At 38.8% G+C, this 26,252-nt stretch overlaps 1 protein-coding gene across 4 annotated transcripts in view; it reads right to left on the minus strand.

The window, feature by feature from the left end:
• EPS15 (epidermal growth factor receptor pathway substrate 15) overlaps positions 1–26,252 on the minus strand; it is a 46,952-nt gene that overhangs the window by 7,081 nt on the left and 13,619 nt on the right. For all 4 annotated transcript variants that reach the window (XM_064719581.1, XM_064719582.1, XM_064719585.1 and 1 more), the window contains exons 7-21: positions 26,087–26,212; positions 25,596–25,655; positions 24,643–24,837; positions 23,023–23,168; positions 22,085–22,244; positions 18,632–18,717; positions 13,226–13,298; positions 8,477–8,638; positions 7,807–8,004; positions 5,740–5,937; positions 5,100–5,174; positions 4,674–4,764; positions 3,371–3,406; positions 2,403–2,539; positions 718–787 (exon numbers count right to left, since the gene is read on the minus strand). In XM_064719581.1, coding sequence (XP_064575651.1) covers positions 718–787; positions 2,403–2,539; positions 3,371–3,406; positions 4,674–4,764; positions 5,100–5,174; positions 5,740–5,937; positions 7,807–8,004; positions 8,477–8,638; positions 13,226–13,298; positions 18,632–18,717; positions 22,085–22,244; positions 23,023–23,168; positions 24,643–24,837; positions 25,596–25,655; positions 26,087–26,212 — 1,813 coding nt within the window. The remainder of the gene's footprint in view (positions 1–717; positions 788–2,402; positions 2,540–3,370; positions 3,407–4,673; positions 4,765–5,099; positions 5,175–5,739; positions 5,938–7,806; positions 8,005–8,476; positions 8,639–13,225; positions 13,299–18,631; positions 18,718–22,084; positions 22,245–23,022; positions 23,169–24,642; positions 24,838–25,595; positions 25,656–26,086; positions 26,213–26,252) is intronic.

Here is a 26,252-nt window from a genome sequence, read left to right on the forward strand (position 1 = left end):
AACCTCATATCATCCCAGTCTAATTCAACAGTACCTTTTCATTCTCATGTGCCTAAAATATGTGAAGCTGCTACTGTACAATAGAGCAGGAAGTGCCATACTCATTTCTGCATCTCTAAAAAACACCATTTTTGCCCTAGAACTAAAATGAACAGGTTTACAATACAAAATCACACATAGACTCCTGTTTTGGATTATCACTTGTCAGTGCAGTTTAGGAAAACAGGAGTTGAGAGCCTTCCCTAAAACATCTTTAGCCCTCAGATGAGAGAGGGTCACAGAAGGAGCAAACTTGAGCAGTAAAAAATTTCAATGGAGGAGTTACTGTATTCCACACCTACTCCTGTGGTGCAGAACTATCCTGATGTCACTTAGACAGTAACATGAAATCCCTGAAAAGAACCCTAATGGGAAGCAGTACAGACCATGCAAACAGCCCAAACACTTAGATCAGGAACTGCTGCAGTTTTAATAAAGCAGAGGAACAGTTTGTGTGGAATCAGTGTTCAGTGACACACACTACAGATAGAGTCAATTTTGGGTTATAAACGTCCCCCCTGAAAACAGGCACCTAATGTCACACTTTTTGGGAAAATTCAGAACACATGGGAAATTCCTATAATGCTCTGCTGCAAATTCAGTTAAAAGACTAGAAACAAAAGCAAGCAAAAGCACAAATAAAACCCAAGAATCTTGATATGTACAATCAACTTTTACCTAGATCATTTGATGTAGTGACAGTGGTTCCACCAGGAGCAAAAGGGTCATTCTTCTTTGATATCTCTGTCTAAAATAAAAAATTCCTTTGGAGGGAAATTTGTTTTCAGCTTAAAAGATTCTTCAATCTAAGAATACAGTCACCATTTATTTTAGTTTAGAAATTGTAAGATAACACATTCTGGAAATAGCTTTTATCAGCACCAGTAAACAAGCCTATTAATAGAAACTCTTCCTCTGTTTTGATTAATACTTTGAAAGGATAGAAACAAGGTACAATATGGGCAACATCACTGGTAACAGCTAATGCAACAGTCAACAATATCTACTGCTCATTTTGGTCTCAGATTTCTACAACCAGAGCCATCTTCAAGGAGATCAAAGATTTCAACACTCCAGAGAGGTGTGGAAAAGCACTTAGGATGAATGCATAACTTCAGTTCTGAAGGACAGATCTCAAGAATCCACTGCTAATCCCACACCACAGCTCTGACCTCCCTGGCTTTTTGTTCCTTAGGACTGTAATAAGGTCAAGAATTGATTACATTAGAACATCAAGACTTTGAAAAAGATATGAAAAAGTGTGCTGAGTACTACAAACTGTAGAAATCTAATTTTTCTGAAGGCTGTGGTGTGTAACAGGACCTTGAGATCTGCACAATGTGCACACCATGGGCAAGGGCAGCACCACCACTGCCAGGTGCAGTTGATTTCTCACTCTTGGCTGCTGTGGGTCTACCCCAGGCACACTCTACAGCCACTTAACTTGCTTCCTAACCCACATGTATCTGAGCTTTGTATATGTCTATGCATGTTTAATGTTTTACACAAAGCTGGAAGTGAGGCATGAACAGAAACAGCACTGAAAGGAAAGGAGATGGCAAAAGAATGGAGACAAAGCTAATGCATGAAGAATTTCAGCTGCTTAAATTGTTTGTCTATCAGCTTTAAGTATTACATATCCAACAAGTTCTAGTCTATACCAGAGAGAATTTTATGTCCAACTCTGCCTTATTAAAGGCTCAAGAGTATTCAGTCACAGCTCATTTGTAATGTGAGCTAAAAGCTAGACTGAAGTAGTCCTGAAAGAGGTACATTCAGTAGGCATCTCCACATTACAAGAGACCTTTGGTGATTCTTATTTAAAAAACCCAAATCGCACCAAAACCTAAACAGACACATAGAAAAATCTGACCTTTCTGAGGGGAAACCCCACACACCACATCAGATTTCAGATAAAATACAGCACATAGTTCTTGATCTTAGAGTGTGGAGAAAAAAATCAAGTGTCTGAGCATAACCTGGTGAGGTTGATCCTGACTTTCTTTCCATTTATTATGTCCCACCAACTAATAGAGTTGTTGGAGAGCTATAAAGCTTAACAGAGCTTAAGTCATTGTTAAATAATGACAGAGCTTAAGTCATTACTGTCAAATGCTCTTAGCTGTGGAGCAATGAAGATCCACAATTAAATATTTTAAAATGTTTTTATTTTTACTTCTATTTCATCTGTGACTATTTCTAGAAAATAGGACACAAAAAGACAAGACAGAGCCGGGGGATCAGAGGTAACCTTTATATGATTTCTGAATATCAATTTTTTAAAGCACGTCTAAATGTACAAAACAGGTAATTTTATCCAAATCACACAGAGAAAGCAGGAAAAGGTGTGACACCAGACTTACTGTGGTATTATTACTGTTGTCTGCAGAACTAAATGGATCAGGGCCAGCAGTCACAAAGGGGTCGGTGGAGGATTGTTTGAAGAAAGAATCAGCTGCAAAAGGGTCTGAGCCTTTGAAGGGATCACCACCAAAGGGATCTGAAAAGCAAACATCTCCCTAATATTTCTGCTTGCTTTACTTAGTTGATATCTTAAAAACTAAACAATGTATCACCTTTTTTTCATACTGCTGCAAAGTGACACATTTAAGCCCAAGGACCTTTGAAGTAGGAAATTCGCCTGTGAATAATTTGTGTTCTGTGATTCAAAATATCAGACAAGGCAATGTTTTCTGCACATCATGGAAACAGCAGTTCCAGAATCATCTCAGCATATTGGTTCTAAAACCAAGTCCCTAAAAATGAAGCATTTTACAAAACCTAACGCTCCTAAGAACTCTCCTGCCCTCCTCTCCTGCACTTCCCAAGCCCAATGGATGTTTCTTATTTGGCACTTGGTGCTCAACCCTATTTTACTATTGCTTTCCCACTGTCTATTTGGCTTTTTGCCACCAGTAACTTCACTCAGGACCAAGCAAAAAATCCAATGACATTGCCTATAGAGCTGATCTAAACAGAGACTTCCCACCAGTTCAATACTTGACTCTAAAGGAAGTTGGTATGTTAAGAGCCTTTAAAAGAGCACAGTTCTAGTACTTTGCAAATAAAACAGGCAGCAAGTGTTTGGGGCCTTCTGTTCATCACCTTCACATACTTAAATCTCAGCTAAGGAACCTCCAAGAAGAGCCAAATTCACTGGCAATGGACTTCTCTGAAAAGCTTTTACACAGGTGCTAATGTCACATATATTCTATCACAACCTTTTGTGGCATCTCCACCTACTTCTTTTCTCTGAAAGTGGTGACAATTTTCCCCACTAGCAAGAACCATTTAGAAAAACAAACACATTATGAGTTATAAAGTTACTTACCAATTTTTCCAAAAGGGTCATCTTTGAAGGGATCACCTGTTCAAAAGAAAAGCAAATATTCATTAAAGAGCTTATTACCATCATGAAACACACAGAGAATCAGCCATCTCCAAGCTGCATTTCCGTTGGCTGTTGTCCACAAACACCCACATTCTGCATTATTACCACTGCAGTAATCCAGGCCAGCTACTGAGTCCCAGGTTTGTTTAATTGTCACACACACCGTGGATGGCAGCTCCTGAGTGTTCACTTCAGTACTGGATGCATGATCCCAACTCATTTCTACTTTCTCATGTTCATCTGAGAGACAGATATCCTGTCTCTTAGCTGTATCTACTCCTGAATATACTGAGTGCTCAAAGCCTAAAAGTTTGGTTCTTAACAGACAGACCTTTTCTCTTCTGAAAGAAAAGCCTTGTCTTGTGCTGTAAGACCACTTCAATATAAACAAAAATCAAGCAGTATCTACACAGAAACATTCAAGCTGCTTTAAATTAGTTTAATTTATTCATAAAATATTTAATCTGCACTGACATTCTTTCAGAAGCCAAGTGATCTGAAACAAATTTAGCTTATTTTCCTTTCAAAGCAATACAAGCTAAATTGATCAGACCATGTTGATCTGAAAGGGTGTAAAATCATATTAATGTGGCTGAAAACATCTGCTTCAGCAGTTAATTCAAAATAACTCCCCTCTCCCAATTGGTTCCATACAGGCAGATCATTCCTTCCATAAAAAATAAGAGCAGAGCAACATCATTCGTCAATGGCAAGTTCTTAAAATAAAGCCCAGCACTTCCACAAGATGAACAGATGGTGCAGCTCCACATTACCTTGTTCTGAGAGCCAAACTCCCCAGAAGTAGGCCACAGCCATTCATTCTGAACCACCCACACCCTCCCCAGAGCAGAGCCCAGAGAACCCTCTGCTGACCTCTGTGCACTGGGGCTGTCAGTCACATCACTGACACCACACACACCACAAGCCTGCCCACACCTCTGCAGCCAAAATGCCACCAGGGCAGAGGCACGGAGGGGATGGGGAAAAGTCCTCAGGAGGAGCAATGAGGGAAAGGAGACATTTTCAGAGCTCATTAGGAAGTCCAGCTGAAGGAAGGAGAAACACCCCAGAACTCTCATTTCTATAACTTCTATTTCTGTAATGCTATTGGCTTCAGGCTCCTGTCACCCACACATCCTCAGATTTATTCTATAAAGAGCAGTCTCAAGGTGAAGATGAGTCTGATGCATTCACACAAAATCTGTTTCTGCAAATCTGCACTTGGAGAGAAATATTTACTTACTGCCAACAAAAGGGTCAGACTGGAAGAACTCTAAGCTGGCTTCAGAAACTAGATCAGGCAAGGGATGAGACTCAGCATCAAATGGATCTTCCTGGGCAATGCAGACAGAGAGAAACACATTAAATTTTAAAGACTTGCAAGGATGGAAAACACTTATGTCACCTCCAGTTACCATTCAGTGGTTTCTTAAAGCTTAAGGCAGAGACAGCCAGAATTCTATATAATTCATCAATGGAGATCCAAAATATTGTTCAACAACCTGCCTGCTACACAAGATGAAATGTTTTCAAGACATCACACTAAATAAAACCAGTAGGAAGTGACAATTATTCCTCTATTGTTGTATGATCATCATGCAAACCTGAAACAGTTTAACCAGGATTTTTTTAACCTACTTTTTCCTCCCCCAAAGCTGAATAAACTCACTTTTTTGGTAACAGTTGCAGCTGGGGTCTCTTTCTCTTCTCCTACAGAGACTGCTGTTTCAGGACTATTCCTTATCTGTACAAGGGTAAAAGCAATTCACCATAAATAAGTAAATACAAGACTGCACAATAAAATTTTAAGTTTTAAATAGAATCATACAATATACAAAAGCATACTTCAAGAGGTTCATACTTATTATAGCCCATACTTTAGTGTTTCATAAACCCTGTAAAAGTTTTTCAAAAAATAAATCAATCACGAATCTACTGAGACATAAGGAGGAACGTTTAAAGCAAGACAGTTTTAGATTTTCTATACTTTTCCTTATTCTGCTCTCTTTGCACCAAATGGAGACAGCTGGTCTCCTTTAATGTTAAGTCTGCTATTCAATTTATGATATTTTACTTTGGAAATAAATACAGAGAAAAAAAATGTTACTGCTACTTTCCAGGCAGACTAAAATTACCCCCTTTTCTGCTTATGAACTTTCAGATATGTGGAAACACAGTCCCTCAGAAAAACACCCTGAAATTTCAGTGGTGCAAATGTTTAAAAACATAATCAATCTTGGTACATTCTTAACTTATTCCAACTTCACAGCTGCAATGCATCGTGATCAAGCAGGCAAAACACTACTCACTGGAGACACACAGTTTGTTTGTTCCTCTTCTGCTACACTTTCCCTCTCAGCATTCTCATTAAGGTTTGCAGTTTCACTGCTGCTGTTGCTAAGACTGGAATGATCCACAGTTCCATTAACAAGTGTACTATGGGGCTGAGAGTGCCAGCTAAATTGGTTATTTTCCAGTTCTTTCAGCTCAAGAAGCTTTGTCTGCACCTGTAAACAGAAATAAATGTATTAGCATCAGTATGGCAGCACATGGAGGCCAGTAAATGTCATATTTCCTAAATGCATATTTCCTAAATATAAGGTGGGTGATAGATGTCTGAAAATATTATTTTCAAAAGCTAATATAATAAAAACCTGTTCTGTCAATCAAAGGGTGAAATTTGAGAGATAAGCAGAAAATTTATTTAGAAGAAGTGCAGACTGGTTGAAGGACACACCTTTTGCCAAGGAAGAAGACTGTGCCAAGGCAACACCAAGACTTGCTGCTATTCAAACTCATCAGGAAAGTTGCAAAGGTTTCAGGGTTTTTTTGTTTGTTTAGTTTTGCTGGGGAGTTTTGGTTTCTTATTTTTTTTTCTTATTTTTATTTTGGACTGGGGTTTGTGTGTGTGTGTGTGTGGTTTGGGTTTTTTTCCTAGATTATGTATTTGCAATTTCCTTAAACTCAAAATTAAAAAGGCTTTATCAGAACTCTCATCTTCCAAGAAGGAACATTATGATTTCATTATCATCTCCCACATGACTTCTGAAGTCTACAAAAGCCAAGTATATCTTCCTAAGCAGACACTTAAATTCATCTGTTATTATTTCAGCAATATGATTAATGCAGTGCCTTAAAGCAAACATTTACAACCAACCTGCCAGTTATGAAGGAATTACTGGATCTGGCAGGTTATGCAGAAGAATAAACCTAGTCCAGATATTTGGGTGCCTAAATCCCATTGAACCCTGCTAGGTCAGTGACCTAATAGAGTTATTGGGGTGTCAGCAAAGACACCACCAGGTGCCTTTCAAGTTATCTGACCTCTCACCAGCCATTAGAAAATCTTGCCTAAAGCACCAAAGCACCCACTGTTCCTTATTTAGGAGTCAAGAGCAATAAAGTCAGAAGTACTGTTATAAAACCTAGTAAAAAAAATGTCTGTAGTACAGTCAAGCATAACCACTTATATTATCAGTCTCAAATCTGCTCATGGCAAGCACCCCTTGCCATATAAAAACACTGTAGTGGTATAACCTTCTCTCCACCTGTGATGGAATGATGAAAAAATCCACTTGTTTACTTCTCAGTTTCTTAACTAAAAGCCATATTTTAAAATTATGGATGTTGTAAGACTCGTTAGCAAGTTACAGATGTGAATTGTGTGAAATGACCAACCCTGAGGTCAGCCATTTCTAGGGTTTCAAAGGGAGGCTTTGCCTTTTGTTTTCAACCTGGTACCAGTGTGAGTGGCTAACACATAACACAGCTGGCAACAGGGAAGGAGAGCCATGAGGAAAGGGTGTGCAAGCTCAGGCATCACCAAAGTTATAACAAATCCCTGATTACAGAGAGAAACTGAAAGTGTTGGTGCAACAGCAGCCACTTCAAAGCACAGGGCTCTCTCCCTCTCAGGGTCTCATCTTAACTCAATTTCTTCTTCCACCCACCTCACTTTCCCCCCTCAACAATGCACTAAGTAAATGCTATCAGTAATTTTATACTGACTTCACATCAATTAAAGAATAGTGAGAGCATGCCCCAGACCGTGGAGGAAGAAAACTTCAATAACTACTGGACACAGAGAATTTAAGTCTGCATCATCCATTTTTCATTCACTACATTATGACAAATTATTTATGGACTATAATAAATTAATCCCTTTGATTAATAAAAGACCATGAAGTATTTTGAGTGACTTAAGTCAGCCTCTAAAAATCCTAACAACTACCAGCACAGAACACATGTGTAAGTAACTAAAGACAAGAGCAAACAGTGAAGAAAAAAGGAAACAACGCCTTCCCCTTAAGGCAAACCACACTAAAGGTTTCCAGCTTAAAATATTTTTGGGGGGTGGGTCTTTCACACTGCCTTACTGAATTGATTTCCTGTTGTGAATCCTGCAGATGTTGCTGAAGAGGTCCCAGCTGTGCTTTCCCAGATTCTATGCAATGTTCAAGCTCTGCAGTTTCTTGCTGCAGGCGACTCAGCTCCTCTTGGGCTTTGGTCAGTTCATCTTCATAGGCTGAAATCTTTGATTCCTGGCTTGTTATTTCAGCCTTCAGCATGGCAATCTAAAGCATGAACAGTATTTCAAGTCAAAAAAAAGCAATCCCAAAACCCACAACCAAAAACCCGCACAATACTTCCAAACACACCCAAATACTATTATTTATGACCAGAAAAGAAAATCTCATAGCTATTGCAGAGGTTATAGATAATATCTGAATAAACAGTTAATTTTCTATGGGTCTCAATAAGAACAGAGCATTTTAGCTGTTCTTCTGACCAACACAGATATTTCTGCTTTAAACCTTATTTGTGTACAAGTAGATCTCAATATGTTTGTTGACACACTGACCCTAAATTAGGAACACTGAAGCAAGTGATGTATTTCCTATACTCTGTTGGTCACAAAACCTTGACACTCAGGCTATTTATTCATTAATGCTTTTTTTCCTGCCCCAACAACTGGAACTCTGCAAGGCTGAGTTCTTCAAGACAAGGCATTTATGCTTCCCAAGGGCACTGGCCACCAGACCTTACCAAATGGGCCTCCTCTGCACACTTCTGCCTGATGTCATTAAGTTGTTCTTCCAACTTGGCCTTCTGCTCATCAAGATCATTAAGGGTTTCCTGTGCTTCCTGTTTCTGAGCTTGCAGCTTCTGCAGATTACTGCTCTCCCTCTTTACTTCATCCTGGAGATCCTGAAATAAAACACACAGCTTGACATTTGTTCCCTCTCTCCCTTTAACCACTGAATTCCACAGTACAAACTGCAGTGCTAACCCAGATTTCAAAGCACTAACAAATTATCTTCCAGAAGCCTGCATGGATACCAGACAAGCAAGAACTCTGAGATTCTAATTCAACGACATAAAAATAATCAGCTTGTTTGCCTTTGCTTTTCTTCAGTAAAACAAATCTCACTGAAGTGTTGAGATCATACACATGAACTGTATCCCTCACACAGAGGTCAGCTTTTCATTGTGAATTTCAAAGTTGTCTTTATTCAGGCTGCTACAGTGTCTCTGCCCTGTGCTTTAGCACTGTGTTTTCAGTTTTATGTTTGAGTTTCTTATTAAGAACATGGACCTGTTGGAGGGAGCCCAGAGGGTCCATGAAGATGGTCAGAGGGCAGGAGCACCTCTGCTATCAAGACAGGCTGAGAGAGCTGGGGTTGCTCACCCTGGAGAAATGAAGGCTCCAGGGAGACCTTAAAGCTCTTCCAGGAATGAAAAGGAGCTCACAAGAAAGTTGGAAATGGACTTTTTATCAGGACATGGAGTCACAGGACACTGGGAATGGCTTCACACAGGTTTAGATGGGACATCAGTAAGCAATCCTTTGCTGTGAGGGTGGGCAGGCCCTGGCACAGGTTCCCAGAGAAGCTTGGCCTGCTCCATCTCTGGAAGTGTCCAAGGCCAGGTTGGATGGGGCTTGGAGCAACCTGGGACAGTGGAAGGAGACCCTGCCCATGACAGGGGGCTGGAATGAGATGGGCTTTGAGGCTCCTTCCAACCCAAATCATTCTGGGATTTTGTCACGACAGAAATCCTTTATTCTGCTCTTTCCCCCTTCAAAAACACAAGGCCAAAAATAGGAACTGCTTTTTGGAGCATGGTGAAAGACCATTAACCCAAATGCACTGCCTCCTAGGGCACTCCTGCCCACAATTTTGCAAGGATCAGCCAAAATCTTATTTTCTGTGCACCACTATATGTAAAAAATGCAGATTTCATACACAATAATATGGAACATTTTGATTTATGAAAGAGCAGCAAGTATGTGTCTTGTGTTTTAAGTGGCATCATAAAATAATTACTTAATTTCTGAGCAACAGGAATGGTTATTCTTCAACAAGCTGCAGAGACAACACTGAAAAACATGTCAAGGAAAGAATTTAGGAAGAAGAAAGAATTGTCAAAGTCAGGAGGAAGAGATAATACAGGGAGATCAAAAAGGATTAATCCAAAAGGAAAAGTATTAGATGAAAAGAGAAGATTGCAGCCTTTCTGAGAAAATACAGCAATTTCAGGAAGAATCATCAGCAACAGTAAAAAATGAACAGAGAGGAAAAAAAATTAGAGAGGATAAGAAAGCAAGCAGACATGAAATTTTGATTAGATCATACATTTGTGTGCTGCTCTAAGCTACAATCCTGCTCTCCTTTTCTAGGGGTGTTTTGTTTGGGTTCTTTTTGGTGAGGGAGACAGTTTATCCATGTGTTGTGTGCTAACACCTCCACATAAGGAGGACAAAAAGCCAGATAGGAATAGAAAGGCATATGATGCAGCAGTCAGATGCTGGGGAATTAGGTAACCTCAAGACAACTGGAGGGCTACCCAGAGATACATCACAGATGGTTTTACCTCAAAAATCAACCACAAAACCATGCAAAAAAACTCCCAAACCAAACCACAAAAAGCCCCCCACAAAACTCCCCCAAATCAAATCTGAATTTCAGTGAAGAGTATGTCAGTATACAGCAGTCAGACTAGGAAAAATACTGGTTATTTCTAACCCAGGAGAGAAAAACCAGTGTGCACACAAAAAGCTCTCAGAGCAGCTACTGACTTGGATAATTGGGACACTCTTGATCCATTCATTTTCACATGGCTTTGAAAAGCAAGGATCAGCTGACAGTTAACAGAAGCAGTGGAGGAAAAAAGTAACAGCTTAAAGAGACTTCAGCCTCCTTTCTCCTAGAGGAAGCAAGAATTCACATCCACACAAGCTAAATATAGATCATCTCCACTTTTGTCTGTCCTAGGCACAGCAGTAGAAAAGCACTGAAGAGACCTAACTAAGCTTGATGGCTGCCAGAAGAGAAAAGAAGGAAAAAAGCCCAACCAAACCCAAAACCTGTGGTGGTTTTTGTTCACACATGCACCTAACCTCTCCAGAATTAAAGGCTGCAGTAGATACAACACACAAAACTGGCTATCATACTCAAAGATGCCTCTTCATGAATTAAACCAGGCTCCAATTAAGCTTCAATTTCAAAGAACACCCTTCAGCATGGAAGCAGCATCTTAATGATCAAGCACTGAATGAGATTTTAAATGAAAACCCCTAAGATACTTGAGGTGTTACAAAGTGCCACTCTGATGGTAACAATAATCCCTGTATTAGATTTCTGATCATTGTAACTCTTTATGCCAATACACTTGCCAATGCCAAGTGTAGGATAAGGAAAGTTTAGGAATCCATATTTCCATGGACAATGGATTTAATAGCTTGCCAGTCTGCCCTTCCCAACACAATTCATGTGCTAGAAAATATCAAGCCTGCAAGAGGACAGAAAAGCAAAACTTCACTGACTTTCTATTGGCATTGGTGCACTGCAATAGAGAGAAAGAAAATCCAATTCTGAGGGATACTCAGTGCCTGTGACTTTGAGGAAAAGACCCTTTAGTCTCTGCTACTGAAGAGCTGATATTTTAACAAGCACATTAAAGCCCATCTATATGCTACATCTTCCTTACAACTCTTTTTCTGCCTTTGCTTTTTAGTACCTATTTACACAGTTTTGAAGAAAAAACTGTCATTGTTTCCCTTCAGCTATACAAATCAGCTTGACTGATCACTGACCATGGCTATATTTGAGATTACAAACAGATCTGTGGAAGGAATTCTGGTATCAGAAACCCTGAAGCGTCATGCCACAAAACCAGCTTGAAACAAGGAGACAGGTTAGAGCACACTGGTTTTTTGGTAGACCATCTTTAGAAATGTCCTCACTAGAATAAAACCAGGAGAAAAATGCATGAGGCAAAGATATCCTTAATCTGTTCTATTATTCTCTGAAGTTCTAGAAAGTTTGTTGAATCATGCAGGTCCTCCACCAGCCAGGAATAAGAAAAGATAAAGGGCCAGCAGATTAAATAAATGCTGCAGCCATTTCCTGTTTGATCCTGGAGCTTTCTCCCTTTTCTGACAAGCCCATAATAGATTGTTCCTTCTGTGCAGACTGACAGAACTCTGTAACTATATTTAGAAATAGCTTGTGAGACCACTAACAGGTTAAAGACCTGAGACAGCTGCTCCCAGCAGCACTGCTCAGGATGCAGAGACTCAGGGGATTCTGTCAAACACACATGGATGACACCAGAACATTCAAGGTAAGGTTTTTATCAAGCTTACAAACCTTTTGTGCAAAGGCACCAGAGAACTCAACCCTCACATGAGCCAACCCAGATTCCAGAAGACACCAACAAAATAATCCTGTGTGCACAGGCAGGAATAGCCCTGAGAATTGTGTGAACGGTGGGAAAGGGAAATCTGCAGGGTGGGGAGGGGAATGACCGTGGAGCTCAGGCATGGGCAACTTCCACACGCATTCCTGCAGCTGCTGGAGCTGCTGCCAGCACGACCAACAGGCCAGCATCTGATCATCTCCTCAAAGGTCACACTGGTAATTAGCATCCACACTCCAAGGAAATTAAATAACCCTGCACAAAATTCACAACTCTCGTAACGCATTAGCCCCACCGAAACTGAAATGCTGAAATCATGCATTATTTGTTCTTAAGTAAAGATTATGGAAAATGATAGAATCTTAAAATAAATTTAGAAATAAATATAAATGGTCAGATATCACATTGAAGATTTTGTTTTTAAACAGCAACTGAGAATTTAACAGAAATATTGCTTTGCAATATTTAATTCAGAGCTTGGCTAGTCTGTCAGCACTCTAAACACTGATGCTGACTGCATAATTTTAACATCTGCAAAACACTTGCAAATTTAGATTTTCAGATATTCAAGAAATTCAATATCATCCTTTCAAATAAAAATCAACAGATTCTTTAGAAAATTAACTTATATTAGGCAAAATTAATTTGAGGCATCATTTCTCCCTAGCTGGTAATTACTGTGCCTCTTAAGAAGCAGCCCGATACACAAGCCCTTTTAATTCAGCCACTTAAGTTTATTAATTAATTTACACTGCTACAGTGTCCTCTTTAGTTTTAATTACACAGTAGATAATCTTGCTTAAAAAAAAAAAAAAAGAAAGAAAAATCTAGTATTTTGTAATATTTTTCATTTTAAACTCCATGCATGCTATATATCCTATAGGAGCTAGCACATTTATATAAATATACACACCCACACAAACCCAAAATTATATAGAAAATACACTTCAAAGTACATTATTTTTCTTAGCTACCAATTTTTTTTCTTTTTACTGGATAAGTGACGTGATCTAAAGACTCAGTAATCCCACTGTCATTAAAACAGCACATGGTGCAATATCAGATGTCTGAACAAAAATTTGGTGGTTTATTTACCTGGACCTCACTTGTCCTCTGCTTGATGGCATCTTCTTTCTCCTTCAGATCTTGCTCTACATTATTCTTTTCCCTGGAAGACCAGCAAACAATGCAAGAATACTTAAGAACATCAGCTACAGCAGGTACCGTTATCCAGCCCCCTAAGCCTGTATCTCTCTTTAAATACATAGTGAAACATGAAACAAAAAAGATGTGAGGGATTTCTGCTTTCCAAATTATTTACAAGACAGAAGCCCACAGAAGTGTTCTGCATAAACCCCCCTGTCTTTCCACCAACTGCACTCCAGTGATAAGAATGGCTCAAAAATGGAAGGGGGCGGGCGGCAGAAATCAATGAAATACTGTCTCCAGTGATCTCACTGTTGCTATGGAGCACTTGTCTAATGAAAACTGCTAGGAAAAGTGGGAGGGATTGCATCAGATTCCATCTATTAACCCCTGCAAACACAGCCATGCCCGTGCTCCCAGCAGCCAGGGAACACTGCCACAGGCCAGCAGAGCCCATGCACGCCCTTGGCCTGTCAGATTTTGGATCTGTCTGTTGGGAGGCTCAGGCAGGAGCAGGGAGGTTGGCTTGGCTTGCTGGAATCACGATCTGCTCACACACTCCACACAGAGTGATTTGCTGTGTCATATCAAGGCTGCCTCTACAGACATTATTCAAGTTTAAGTGACTGCTGATGACAGGGGAATTATCATCAATAAATTCTCATCAGTCAGACACAACAATAGCTTTAAGAAAGGGAACAAACCCATACAACTGAGAAGTGTAACTGTTATTAAAAAATCATGAATGTTTCTCTCTAGACAGCATATGGAATCTTTTCTCCTTCCATAGATGCAGGAAAACATTAAGCATTACAGTTTTTACACAATCTTCTGTATATATTTGATATTTCTTTTCATAAGAACTCTGTTAATAAAGCAACACACACACTGAAGTTAGAATTTGAACAATAAACCTAACATTTCTAAATGAAATACCACAGTGAAAAGCTATTAGATTGTATTACTGGTATAAATTGACATTACAAAACTTCATATTTTAATTGCAGCAGATTGTTAATCAATCTAAAACTATTTATTAGTTTACTCTAATTTAATACAGAAGAAAGCATTTCTGTGTTGAAGTAAAGCAGGTCTACTCTAAGCTCTTTACTCAAGCTGAGAAAGTTTTACTTTACTGCTAAACCACACACAGTGGAAAATACAAAGAACCCAGATACTGGATCTTAATGAACATTTGCTCTGACAAATAATTACTATAGATTATACTCTGCTATTATTTTTCTCATTATCTGATTAAAGAGGAACTTCCTGATTATGCCCAAAGGGGAAATTTAAATGGAAGGAAAAGGAAAGATGTGGAAAGAAGAACTTTGAAGCTCAAGGCTATTTATTCTGTTAAGTGCGATCCTTCAAAATAAAGGATCACACTTTCATAAAATTCATAAAATAAATTTCATAAAATGCACAAAATTCCTCACTTTCCATTCATCAGAAACTGAAAATTTAAAAAAAAATCTTTACCTTTTCAATCAAAGCTACAGCACACTTCTCTAGCTCAACAGCATCTGTAGCATAGTTGTACTTAGATATTTAAAGCATTGCAACACAGGCTTGAAACAAGCTCTGCTGCTTTGGCTTCCAGAACTTCCCATGAACAAAGGTCTCAATAAAGCACTTCTACAGATCTATGTACAAATCAGGCTGAAAAATACCTTCAAGCCCTCAAACACCCATCAAGCACAGCCAACATTCTTATCTTTTCTTCCTGATTGATGATAAAAAAGAGTAGAAAAATGAATACTTGTTATTTTTCCTGCTGGCGTGGGAAAAATGAGCAAGAAATAGAACTGCAGGCAGGTGGGTTTGGTTAATATACAGTATTTCTACATTACTGTCACAGATGTGCCTGAGACTGTCAGAGATGCAGATCACTTCCTTTGTATTACAGCACAAGCCAGGTACCTAAATCCTTGCAATCTGGACTAAGCAACAGGATACAACACCCACCCACTGGCACTCCCATGAGCCAAATCAGAGCACAAACAATGAATTGGAAAGAATCAAGTGAAAGAAGTATTGTCAGGCAGAACAAGAAAAGCTTAGGCAGCAGTCTCAGGCAAAGGAAAACAATCTGAGTGCATATAGTCTGCACATAACACATCCCATCCTCCCCCCAGAAATGCCTCTTTGTTTCAAAGAAAAGACAAAACAGAACTACTTAATTCATTAATTCTTCTGAATACCTTCATTTCTTTTACAAACTAACTGCTATGCCCCTTTAGGAATGTTCAGCAACTGAAAGAACCAAAAACAAGGAACAAAATTGATTTGTCGGATATGACAGATTTCCTGGATCACCAAGTCCCTTACTACATCCAAAAAGCAACTCCAAAAGAACTGTGGTCTTGCCAACAAAGGACACTTGTAACCAATTCAAGCCAATTTCTGAAAGCAATACAATTTCCCCATGCATTTTAACAGCAGTCAGGTTGGGAGAACCTCATATCAAATAAATTAAAAGCAATGAGTAATTGATGGTTTTTCCCATACAGATGCTTCATGATTTACCAAAACCCTAAATTTAATACTAATTTGTGAATGGAGTAATTTATAAATAGGAGCCAGCACATTGCAAATATCTGTCATAGCTGAGAATGCAAAGTCCCTGTGTCAGCAGAGGTGTTCAAGCCAAACATTCAACCCTGGCCAGGCTGAATCACCTCAGATACAAAAGCAAAAAAATTAGTTCTTTCCCATAATAAGATGATGATCATCACAGAGCTGGTAGTATTATCTACACTCATAGTTGCCCAATATTTCTTATTTTCACATATATCTGTAGCTGTGGGAATTCCTAATGTAGTAATACTTCAGCTTGGCAATGCTGGAAAAAATGCCAAGGGTTTGCCTTGTTTCTTCTAACACTTGTTACTCACAACCTCTTCTGCTGCAACAGCTCAGTTTCTTCCAAACCAAAGGCTGAGAAGAAATTATCTATCCTACATTAAAGTTTTTTAGCTAAGGTGATGTAGATCTCTGAAATTTGAAACAAAAGTTTGATGCAAGTGTATGGCAGGCAGAGATTGTCCTGTTTTTCTGGGGGATGTTTTGCTTTTTCATTGCTATTGAGAGAACAACTCACCAGCTTTATGGTCCTTTTAACCTGATTTATACTTCAAGACAATTTAAATGCTGCTATCCAGCATATGTGAAAGATGACATCTCTGGTGAGATATTCCAAGTTAAACTCAACCACTTCTCTGCTTAGAGAGGAATGGAGTGTCAGTAAAGCTTGAAGAAATTCCGTGAATTTGTGGGCCATCACTAACTTTGAAAGCAAGAAAGCAAAGCTGGGTTTGTTGGGAAAGAAAAAGGTTTTATGGCTTGAAAAAGAATGGTCCAGCCTCCCACCATGTTGACCAAGAAAAACTTCAAGTAGCTTTCTAAAAACATGGTGCAACTGAAACAGAATTGAGAGACAGCAGTGCTAACAGGCTCAAAATGCTGCAGGTTCCACAATGTCCAGAGGCAGATCATTCCCCCACCAGAGGGGTATTGTCCTCCCTAAGAAGTGTTCTGCATTTTATTCTTCATCTGATCCTCAACCCCCACCTTCCTGACACTGTATTTATCAAATTAACATTAACAAAGCTCTTGGCCACCAGACCTCTTTCCCACACAAACTGCTGAGCCACAAAGACATCACCTCTGTGTTCTTTGCTCAGTCTCTCCAAAAGCTGTTCTGCACACATTGTCATTGTTTTGGCCATTTCCTCTCCTGCCTTTTTTTTTTTGTGGTTTTTTTATTAAGTGGACTTCAAAAATAGATTCAAATTCTATTACTGGGTCTCAAAAATGCAGCTCTTGGACACTTCTCAATGGAATCAGAGACTGGATTTCTTATATATTGAGTCCAACAGCTGAACAATCTATCTTGCTTAATAATGAACAAAAAGAACTTCAGTTTAAATTACATTTTTATATGACAGCTATCAAGTCTGAAAGTGTACTTCACCAGTTGTAACAGAAATGTGAATTCACCAAAGATTGAAGCACATTGTTAATCCCATTCTGTTCCGAACCTCTGAATCACATCAAAGTAAATTTCCCCTTTCTAAAAACAAATACACACCATGAGTTGCCTCTACCCTATCTTCAACAATCAAGTATCATTAAATTTAAAATAATTGTCAGTGTACATTTGCCCCTCAAGAAATGGAAGTAGTGACTTTTTCAGGTTCCTTCATACCTCACAGTAAGAAAAGAAAACCAGACACAAACACAGCCTGGCTTGCATGTTAGGCTGCAAGCCCACCTACTGAAAACCAACTTGATCTAAAAATCTATGCCAGCCAACAATTTATTTCCTTCTAAAATACCAACAGTAAATATACACAGTTGCAAATCCTATTTCAGGTTAATAAATGTGAGTGTCCAAAAATGGAATTAATATAACCTGAAGAACAGTGGAGGCAGAGCAGAGAGAAGCAAGGAGGCAGTGGGAGTAATAAGAGAGAATAAGCAAGTGAAATGAAAAAATATTTATGCATTTAGGAAACAGATTGTGCTGTGACACACTGCCAAGTTAAATCATTCCCACAAGTGACATGAATTAGAGAGGCAGATTTCATCATGACAAAGCACCCGCACTTAAAAAATAGGAAAATTTACTGTTCTTAATAGAATTTTCAGTGGATTTATGATAGTAACAAGAAAAACACTGAAGAAAAATACTTGCTGTCTCAAGAGCATTACCAAGACTATAGAAAATATATAAATTTGATTTTCTTAGTCACTTGAAGTCATCTTAATTACCTTAGAAATAATTAATGGAATCCAAGAGTCTGCAGACATCAAAACAATTTTTCTCAGTCCAGCAGTTTATTTTATTACACAAGAGCAGCATCCCCATCTTTACTCCCATCAAAACCCTAGCAGAGGTCCATGCACAGTCATCTTCCCACTCCCTGTCCTGCATTCTTACTGATCTTTTCCATCTCACTTCCTTACTGCCACCAAAAACAAGTCCTTGGAATGCCCTCTACAAATAAAAGAACATTTATACACGGTTCCAGCATCCTCAAGATTTGCTCCACTCACATCTGCCAATAAAGATGAACAATGGAGAATATTCCCATGTCAGGTTGCTGACCCACAGCTCTGTGAAACACAACCTGAGGGCACAAGGGAGAGACCCTTCCAGTCCTGCTGTCACTGAGGGCACTCATGGCAGTGAACAGAGAGCAGCAGTGTCACACAGTGCCACACATGCTGACACTTTACTCAGCAGAGCACTACCACCTGCTTTTCTCTTCTGCACTCAATTGTTCTTTAAAAACCAGTAAATAGCACAGCTGAATCCAAGGCAACTCTGGCTATTCCTCCCTTACATACCTCTGCAGGTCCACAATTTCATTGTTTAATGTATCAAGTTCCTTAATTGCAGAAAAATCTGCTACAGAATTCGGTCCTTGAGTACTCTGAAAGATAAAAAATAAACACTGTTAGTCTGGAGCTTATGCCATTCAACAATTACACACATTTTACTTTTTGTGGCAACATGAGCTGTCCTCTTGTAACAACTGCTGGTAGCACTGTATTTCAAACCATTAACCTTAGAAACCCCAAAAGAGTACAGATACTGTTGGTAGCATTGCATTTCAAACCTTCAATCTTAGAAACCCCAGAAGAGTACAGATGCTGTATGAGCAGAACACAACACACAGCCAAAGCATGGAGACAGCTCAATTCAAAGAGAGTTTGTCTCCTTGAAGACACCTCCCACAAAAGCACAGGACTATCTAATCATACAAAAAAAACATAGAATCTTCTTCTAAAATAAGTCTCATGTTACAAATATTTAGGTGGTTTTCCTGCATTCATTCTTACTGCTTTTATATTTCTTCACCTTGGTGATCCTCATGTTGCAGAGTAGACACTGACTTGCAAGTATTTAAGGGATACTGAGCTTGTTTAACAGGAACCTCCAGAGTACTCAATGAAACTTTGATAATACAAAGTCACAGTGTAACTTACACCCATGAGCTCCCATTTACTTAATGTCTTTGTAAAACAATGACTGTAATACAAATTATTTGTTTCAAAAAAAAGTACACATAAATGGATAGAGAACAAATGCTGAAGACAGAAATTACAAATGCTGTAATTATTCTTCTGTGCCTTCTCACAACATGAACATGCTCAGAAAGCAACAGCCATTGTAGCTACCTCCTATAAATACATCCATTCCTTCAGGTCTTGAATAAAGTCATCCAGGACAAACACAACACTCTGAGGACAAGTACATACATATAATTTTAAAAGGCAAGTGATACCCCCAAAATAACACAAAAGTTTTTAAATGCTTAAGTTTCTCTACAGATAAAGCAAGATACTATTAACTATGTGCTTACTCAAACTGATACTCTGGGGAAGGAAAACACCAAGGGTTATGAACACTGTGAGCACACTGGCTGAGAGTGTTATTCAGCAGAGCTACAGACTACTTATGCATATTTTACTAGCACAAATGGTATGAATTGAGAATTAAAAAAAAAAAAAACAAACCAAAACCACAAAAAAAAAACAACCAAAGAACCAACTATACAGCTGTTCTTAAACTGGTTAGTGTACAGCTTCCCAAATGGGCAAACTAGCAATGATGCTCAATCCTGCTCTACAGGAATTACTCAGGAGTTTTGTAGAGTTGATCATGGAATTCCAATGGGGGTTTTTACTTCTCCTATGACAAGGATAGAAAGAACACATGGAAATATTAGCTGCAACAAAATTTTTTTCTAGGCCTCCTTCTTTCACCAGTTTAAGAAATTCTGCACACTAATAGCAGCAGCAAACTTGAGGAAAAAGTAGTTCAATCTTATTTTCAAATATTCAGGAGAACTGGTGGGGGGCAGGAACATAAAAGCCAACATTTTTTAGCTTCAATACACAGGTTAACAAGGACAAGTTAGAACCACAGGCTGCCATTACTACATTGCAACATGCATGCAAAGCAGCACCTCCAGTTTTTAACTCAAAGTCGTAGTAAAAGGAAATTCCCATCAAAATTCTTTGAGAGGACCTTACAAAAAAGTTTCATTTTAATGGCTTGTCATGCAAGTGGTGACTACAAATAGTTCTGGGTCAGGAAACACAGCAACAGCTTTTAAACCATAATGAAATACCATTTTACTTACTGATATTTCTGCTATCACCTTTGTATGGGTCAGCTCAGAAAATGAAGCCTAACATGGAGTTTGGGGTATTTTTTTACCATGTACACCACATCAAGAAAACCTATCTCAGCAAAAAGCCTATCTCTTACTACTGACTCAAGCCTCTGAGTACAAATATTGAACAATAATCTTCAACAAAAAAAGTTATTTCATATCAACAACACCTCTTTTGAAAAGGCTCAAAATGAGCTGAAGGTTCAGCTCAATTTAGTAAAAAACCCTCTTGTTCAGGATTTACAGAGCTAATTGAAAGCTAACTTACCTTCTTACACAATATTCTCACTCATCACTTAAGTCAGTAATGAAATAAAAATCACACTGATGTCTTTGAGAGTTTTACAAAATCAATTTACATCCACAGAACAGCAGCAACCAACATCTAATGCTTTCTAATCACTCAATTTTCTGTGCTATCTTCAGTGAATCTGTGGGTATTAATCCTGTCACCACTTCCCCTGCAATTTCACCAGGAAAACACAGAATTTTCTGTTTTCAGTTTAAGCAGCCCCAGAGGTCTGGGCTCAAGGGAGATCTCCAGGGTTACTCTGGATGAACAACTCTGGAAATCAGCAAAACTTGAGCAGAACTTGACACCTGAGAGAAGTGCTGAGCTCATTCATGACTGTGTGAGAGTCTTAGAAGGATGCTCAATATTAAACCAACAGACAGTAAATATTAGAAAAGCAAAGTTTCTCTAACCTTGAGAAAGCAGAGTTAACAAACTGACAGAATAATAAGGATGAAAAGCAGAGTGGTGCAGAATGGAAAAAACAGTCCAAACTAGAAAAGAGACATAGAAAGGAAAGCAAACATACAAAAAAGATTAGTAGAGTTGCAAATAAAGCAATTACTTTTTAAAAACAGAATGTAAAAACAAATTAGGTACCAGTTACAGAAACTCAAAAAGTAGTGCCAAATTTTGAGTTTCATTTTTCCAGGTGTGAATTTTTCATTCTGTTTAAGAAAGTTGCAGAATTAGGTCAATGTATTGCACAACCAAGAAAAGATAACTCACATCAGACTTCATGATGTGTAAAACATGTAAAATCTGGGATGACCTCTACCATTCTGATAGCTACAAATTGAACTGCTGGGGTACAGCTAACTGCTGGATTAAGACAGATGGCAACCAACAGTCTATGGAGATATCTAAACTATCTGTGAGGTATAAAGTGGGGGACCATTTACTTTTAAAATTTTAAATAACTCTAAACTTTTAGTTCACATTGTTTCCAAACTTTTTATTAAAAAGATTGATGTAAAAAAGGTAACTGAACATATTAGGAGAAAAGCAGTGAACTTGTGCATGTCACTTTAGATGGAAACTCAAATTTCTTGTAAATAGCAGCAGAAGGATTATTCTTTCAAAAGAGAAAATAATGCTTTCCCAACATAAGATCTCTCTGCTTGGTTGGCATGTGTAATAAATGGCAGTTTCATTTTGAAATATGGATGGAAGTTTTTTGTCAATTCTTTGCACCTAAGATTTGTTTACTTCCTGATATTGTGATAAATTTAAGGTATGCCAGCACTGAGGTTGCTTCTTGCGTAGCCTTTGAAATGGACATTATTTGTTTGGGATGTACGCCAAAAATGCCAAACCCATCCTTACCTTCTGTAAACTGACACCCCTGTCTGAAGGTGGAATCATCTCTGGAGTCAGAGCCTGAGGAGGATCAATGCCCTTTGTTAACTTCTGGTTAATTAAATGGAAAGCCAAAGCAAACTGTTCCTTTGAAAGCTTCCCGCAGTCCTTGGTGTCACAGAGAGCCCTGCACAGAGATGCACATGAAATTTAAAAGATCCTCATTTCTCCAAGTACAGCCCTCTTTAGTGTAGCTGCTGTCATTTACAAATGTGAAAATTGTTAGGGTGTATCTCCTCTTCTAAAGCAAAACTAGAGGCATAGGAAATGTCACTCAAACACACAGAGCCACTTTCATTTTGCATGTTGGGGCCCACAGCTGTGCTCTGGTGAAAAGCACAATCAGGGCTGGAGGTCACGAGCAACACCTTCAGAACCAACACAAGTTTATTTATATTTTCCTAATTTAGCAATTGTGCTAACCATAACCTGGGGGAAAAAAAAGTTGCTCCTCTCAGTGTGCCTGGCAACAGCTCATAGCACAGAAAGAATTAAAAAGCACTGAGTGCAATGAAGGCATTTCTGTAATGAATAATGCCAAATAAATGCACAGCTGTAAGGAAATACATTGTAGAATGAGGTGGGACATAAATCTTGCATGCTAACAATCTTATAGAAACATTTCCCTTTCCCAGTACATGAGTAGGATCAGTGATCAGATACCTGTGATGATGTGATGTCTTAAATACACAGGGATAGCTGAAGTGCAGCATTTGTAACAATCTGTGCTCAGACATAAACCTGATTTCCACCCATTTCTGTCCCAGAGCAGAAGCAAGTAAGTTATCACTGGTTATACAAAGGCCATGCTATTATATCCAGAAATGTCACTTTCAGAAATGCCAGCATAGCAAGAAGTGAGAACTATGCCATCATCTACACAGCTGTCACAGGGAAAAACCTACCAGATATGTGCAAGGAGAGCAGAAGGCAGTCCTGTTTTCAGGAACAGTTCTCTGGCTTCCACACCTGACACAAATCCATCCATGTCCTTGTCAGTTTTCACAAAGATCTCATCGTACTTAATTTTGTCTGCAGGCGACACAACCCACTGAAGGGGGGTGAGGATGGAAGGGAAAAAACCAAAACCACAACACTAAGATACAGGCAAGTTCTGTTTCCAGTTCAGACTTACATAATTCAAGGACTACAGCACAGATTTTTAAAAAGTGATACAGGTGCCTAGTTCGTGAATCAGTTTTATCCTCCTAAAGAGACATGCAGAGATCCTCAAGCAACTGAAAAGTAGAAGCATTTCCCTCAGGAAAGCAGCCAGGCTGCTTGGTGCTGCTCTGCCCCCCACCAAGGCATTCCTTGGAGGCTGGATCTCCTCTCTCATCCCTGTGCTCAGCCACAGCCCTGCTGACTGTCTGGCTCTAGCAATTTTATTCCCCTTTACAATGCTGGGAAGCTTTAGCTGGAGGGACAGGGGAGCTGCTCAAGCCCAGGTTGTCAATAGCTGTGCACATTCTAAACTGCAAAATTTACATCTGAACAAGGTAGAGATGGGAATTAGAGCCACTTCTCTTACTTGAGCAATCTTTCACAACATTCAGCTAATATAAAGATGTCTGGGGGTTTTTGAGTGAGAACAGCTTCAATTACATGTATGGATGCTAATTAATTTCACACAGACAATTAACAGATGCCTCCCAAATGGTGCTGTACACAAACTCACCCAGAATGGCACTGCTTTGCAATACATACAGCAAGACTTACCCTCAAGGCAAGGAAATTACCAGGTTAAAGCCTTGGCACCTCCAAACTTTAGATGCCAGTTTCTTACTGATTACTCAAATAAGGGCACCCAAATGTCCAAGCTGCATCTGATGCATTAAACAGCACAGTTCTTACCTTAAATACCCTTATCAATGCTTTTTCTTATTTTGAATATAACAAGTTACATATAAGCTACTTGGAAAGACATTTCCCAACTTTTAGACTCTAAAATGATGAAGAGTAAATAAGATATCTGGGGAGGGTAAGAGGCATCAAGTTGCCTAATAATCACATTCAGAACAAAAATCAAATTTCCTGCATATAGGTGGCTGTGCTGCATCTTTTGTTTTCTTTTGCCACTGCTTGCATTTATCTATTCCATTATAATTCATGTCTTCTCCAAACTGCACATATGCACACACATACATGACTGCCACAATCTGTTTTAAGAATGTGTCCACATTCCAATCAGTCCTCATCCAGAAAACTTGTGCTCTGCAGATGTGTACCTGGACCACTACTTTTTTTTTTTTTTGAGCTTGAAATAATTTGTTCTAAAAATATCTTCAAAATCTGTACTAAACAATATTTTTTATCCAATTGTTTATATCTGAAGACATATAGGAAAAGTAAAACAGGGTAAATTTTACACCTCTCCATCTGGTCTCCCCATCAGCCTCCTAAAACCAACCAAAAGGGCAAGAAGCAAACTAAAAACTTGTATCAAGTCTCTTCACACAGGCTGTCTCTGAAGCACAGAGCTAAGAGCAGAAACCTTCTAATCCCCAGTAATTTCAGAGCTGTACCTGTGTTAATGGTGTTTTGGCAGCTAAAATGCCCACAGGTGGCAAGGACTGATGAGACTCTTTGGTTGAAGATGGTATTAATGGCATTGCTCCTGGAACACTGAGAGGTTTTCTCTTGGATGGTGGCACCAAAGCTGCAGGCAAGGACATTGGCACTGGTTCTTTCTCCAAAGCACAGTATACCAAAAACATGGCCTGAACAAGGAAAAAAAAAGTGTGTGGATGTAAATATATTAGAAATATATATACATATAAAAAGAGACTAAAGAATTCATTAAAAAATAGCTTTGTAGCATTTTTTCATTATGTTTCCCCTTCACAAGCCTCTCAATTGATGCAGCTCATTGCCTTCTAAATTGTGTTTTTCATTACCACTTTCTTTTGAGGATCAGTGCTTAGCAAGTGAAGTTCAGTATCTTTTAGAACATTAAAATAATCTTCCAAGCTTGTGCCAGTACTTGTGGAATTTTACTTGAGAGAAGACTTCAAACACTTTAATTTATCACCATTTTCCCAGAAATTGCTCCACTTAGCATTTAATTCTTTTCTTGTGGCCATGTCTAATTTAACACTTCTTACATTATTTCATCAGTCCTGGCTTTAATAGTGTTAAAATTCTAACTTACTACAAACTTTCCTCAAGGATACCTTGAGGCATTCAAGTTCTATAAATACTGAAGGTTAAGGTAAAACTCAGTGCAAACACTCAAGTGTCTCATGGGACAGCAGATCTCAGGTGTAAGTTTTTAATGGCTCATCTAACCCACAAAGAAAGTTATGCTGTGTACTGAGACACATCCAACAAACTGACAGAAACATTAAACAGCACTAAAACTTGATTAAGGACTCTGAATAAAGCTAATACATGAACCACACAGAAATTAATACACAGTGCATCTGTTTAAAACCCTGCCATCAGGCTTTCAAAATCCCAAGAGGCAGAAGATACTTACAACTGCAAACTCATCTCGGTCCAACATTCCATCGCGGTCAATATCACTCAATTCCCACACCTACCAAGAAAAAGCAGAATATAGGGATCTTGGACTAAACTGCAGCAGTTTCCTACTTAAATCCTCATTAAAAACAAACATGAGAACAGCCTCCCTCCACCATAGCTCCAGTTCTATTGACAGCATTAGTTTGCAGTGAACAATGTAAATTCACATAAACCACACAAAAGCAGAGAGATTCTTAAGCTGGAGACAGAGTCACCCAGGCTGACCCAAGTGTTAAAGAGTACACATAACTGATAAACTGCAGCTTAGGTGATCTATCCAAATAGCAAAAGAAATTTTATTTTTCTGTTCAAAATCACACTCCATAAAATCTAATATAAAAGTTAGGCTCATGACTACAAATCTTCCATTTGAAAAACAGGTATTGCTGAGTGCAGCACAGGTATTAGTTGGGAACTGGCAATTAAGAAGAAAGCTATTCTTACTCGTCCTAAGATATCCACTGGCAGTTTTGAGTTGAGGAGCACAGGTTTCACCTTATCCCCTGACAACAGTCCATTCACTGGATTTAGGCTGTCAAAAATAGAATCATACTTGACCTTGTCTTCCAGCTGCAGGGACAGAAGAAAAATATTACTTATACAAACAGTC

Source organism: Zonotrichia leucophrys, chromosome 8 (genome assembly GCF_028769735.1).
Source record: "Zonotrichia leucophrys gambelii isolate GWCS_2022_RI chromosome 8, RI_Zleu_2.0, whole genome shotgun sequence".
In the NCBI taxonomy this organism is placed as follows: Eukaryota; Metazoa; Chordata; class Aves; order Passeriformes; family Passerellidae; genus Zonotrichia; species Zonotrichia leucophrys.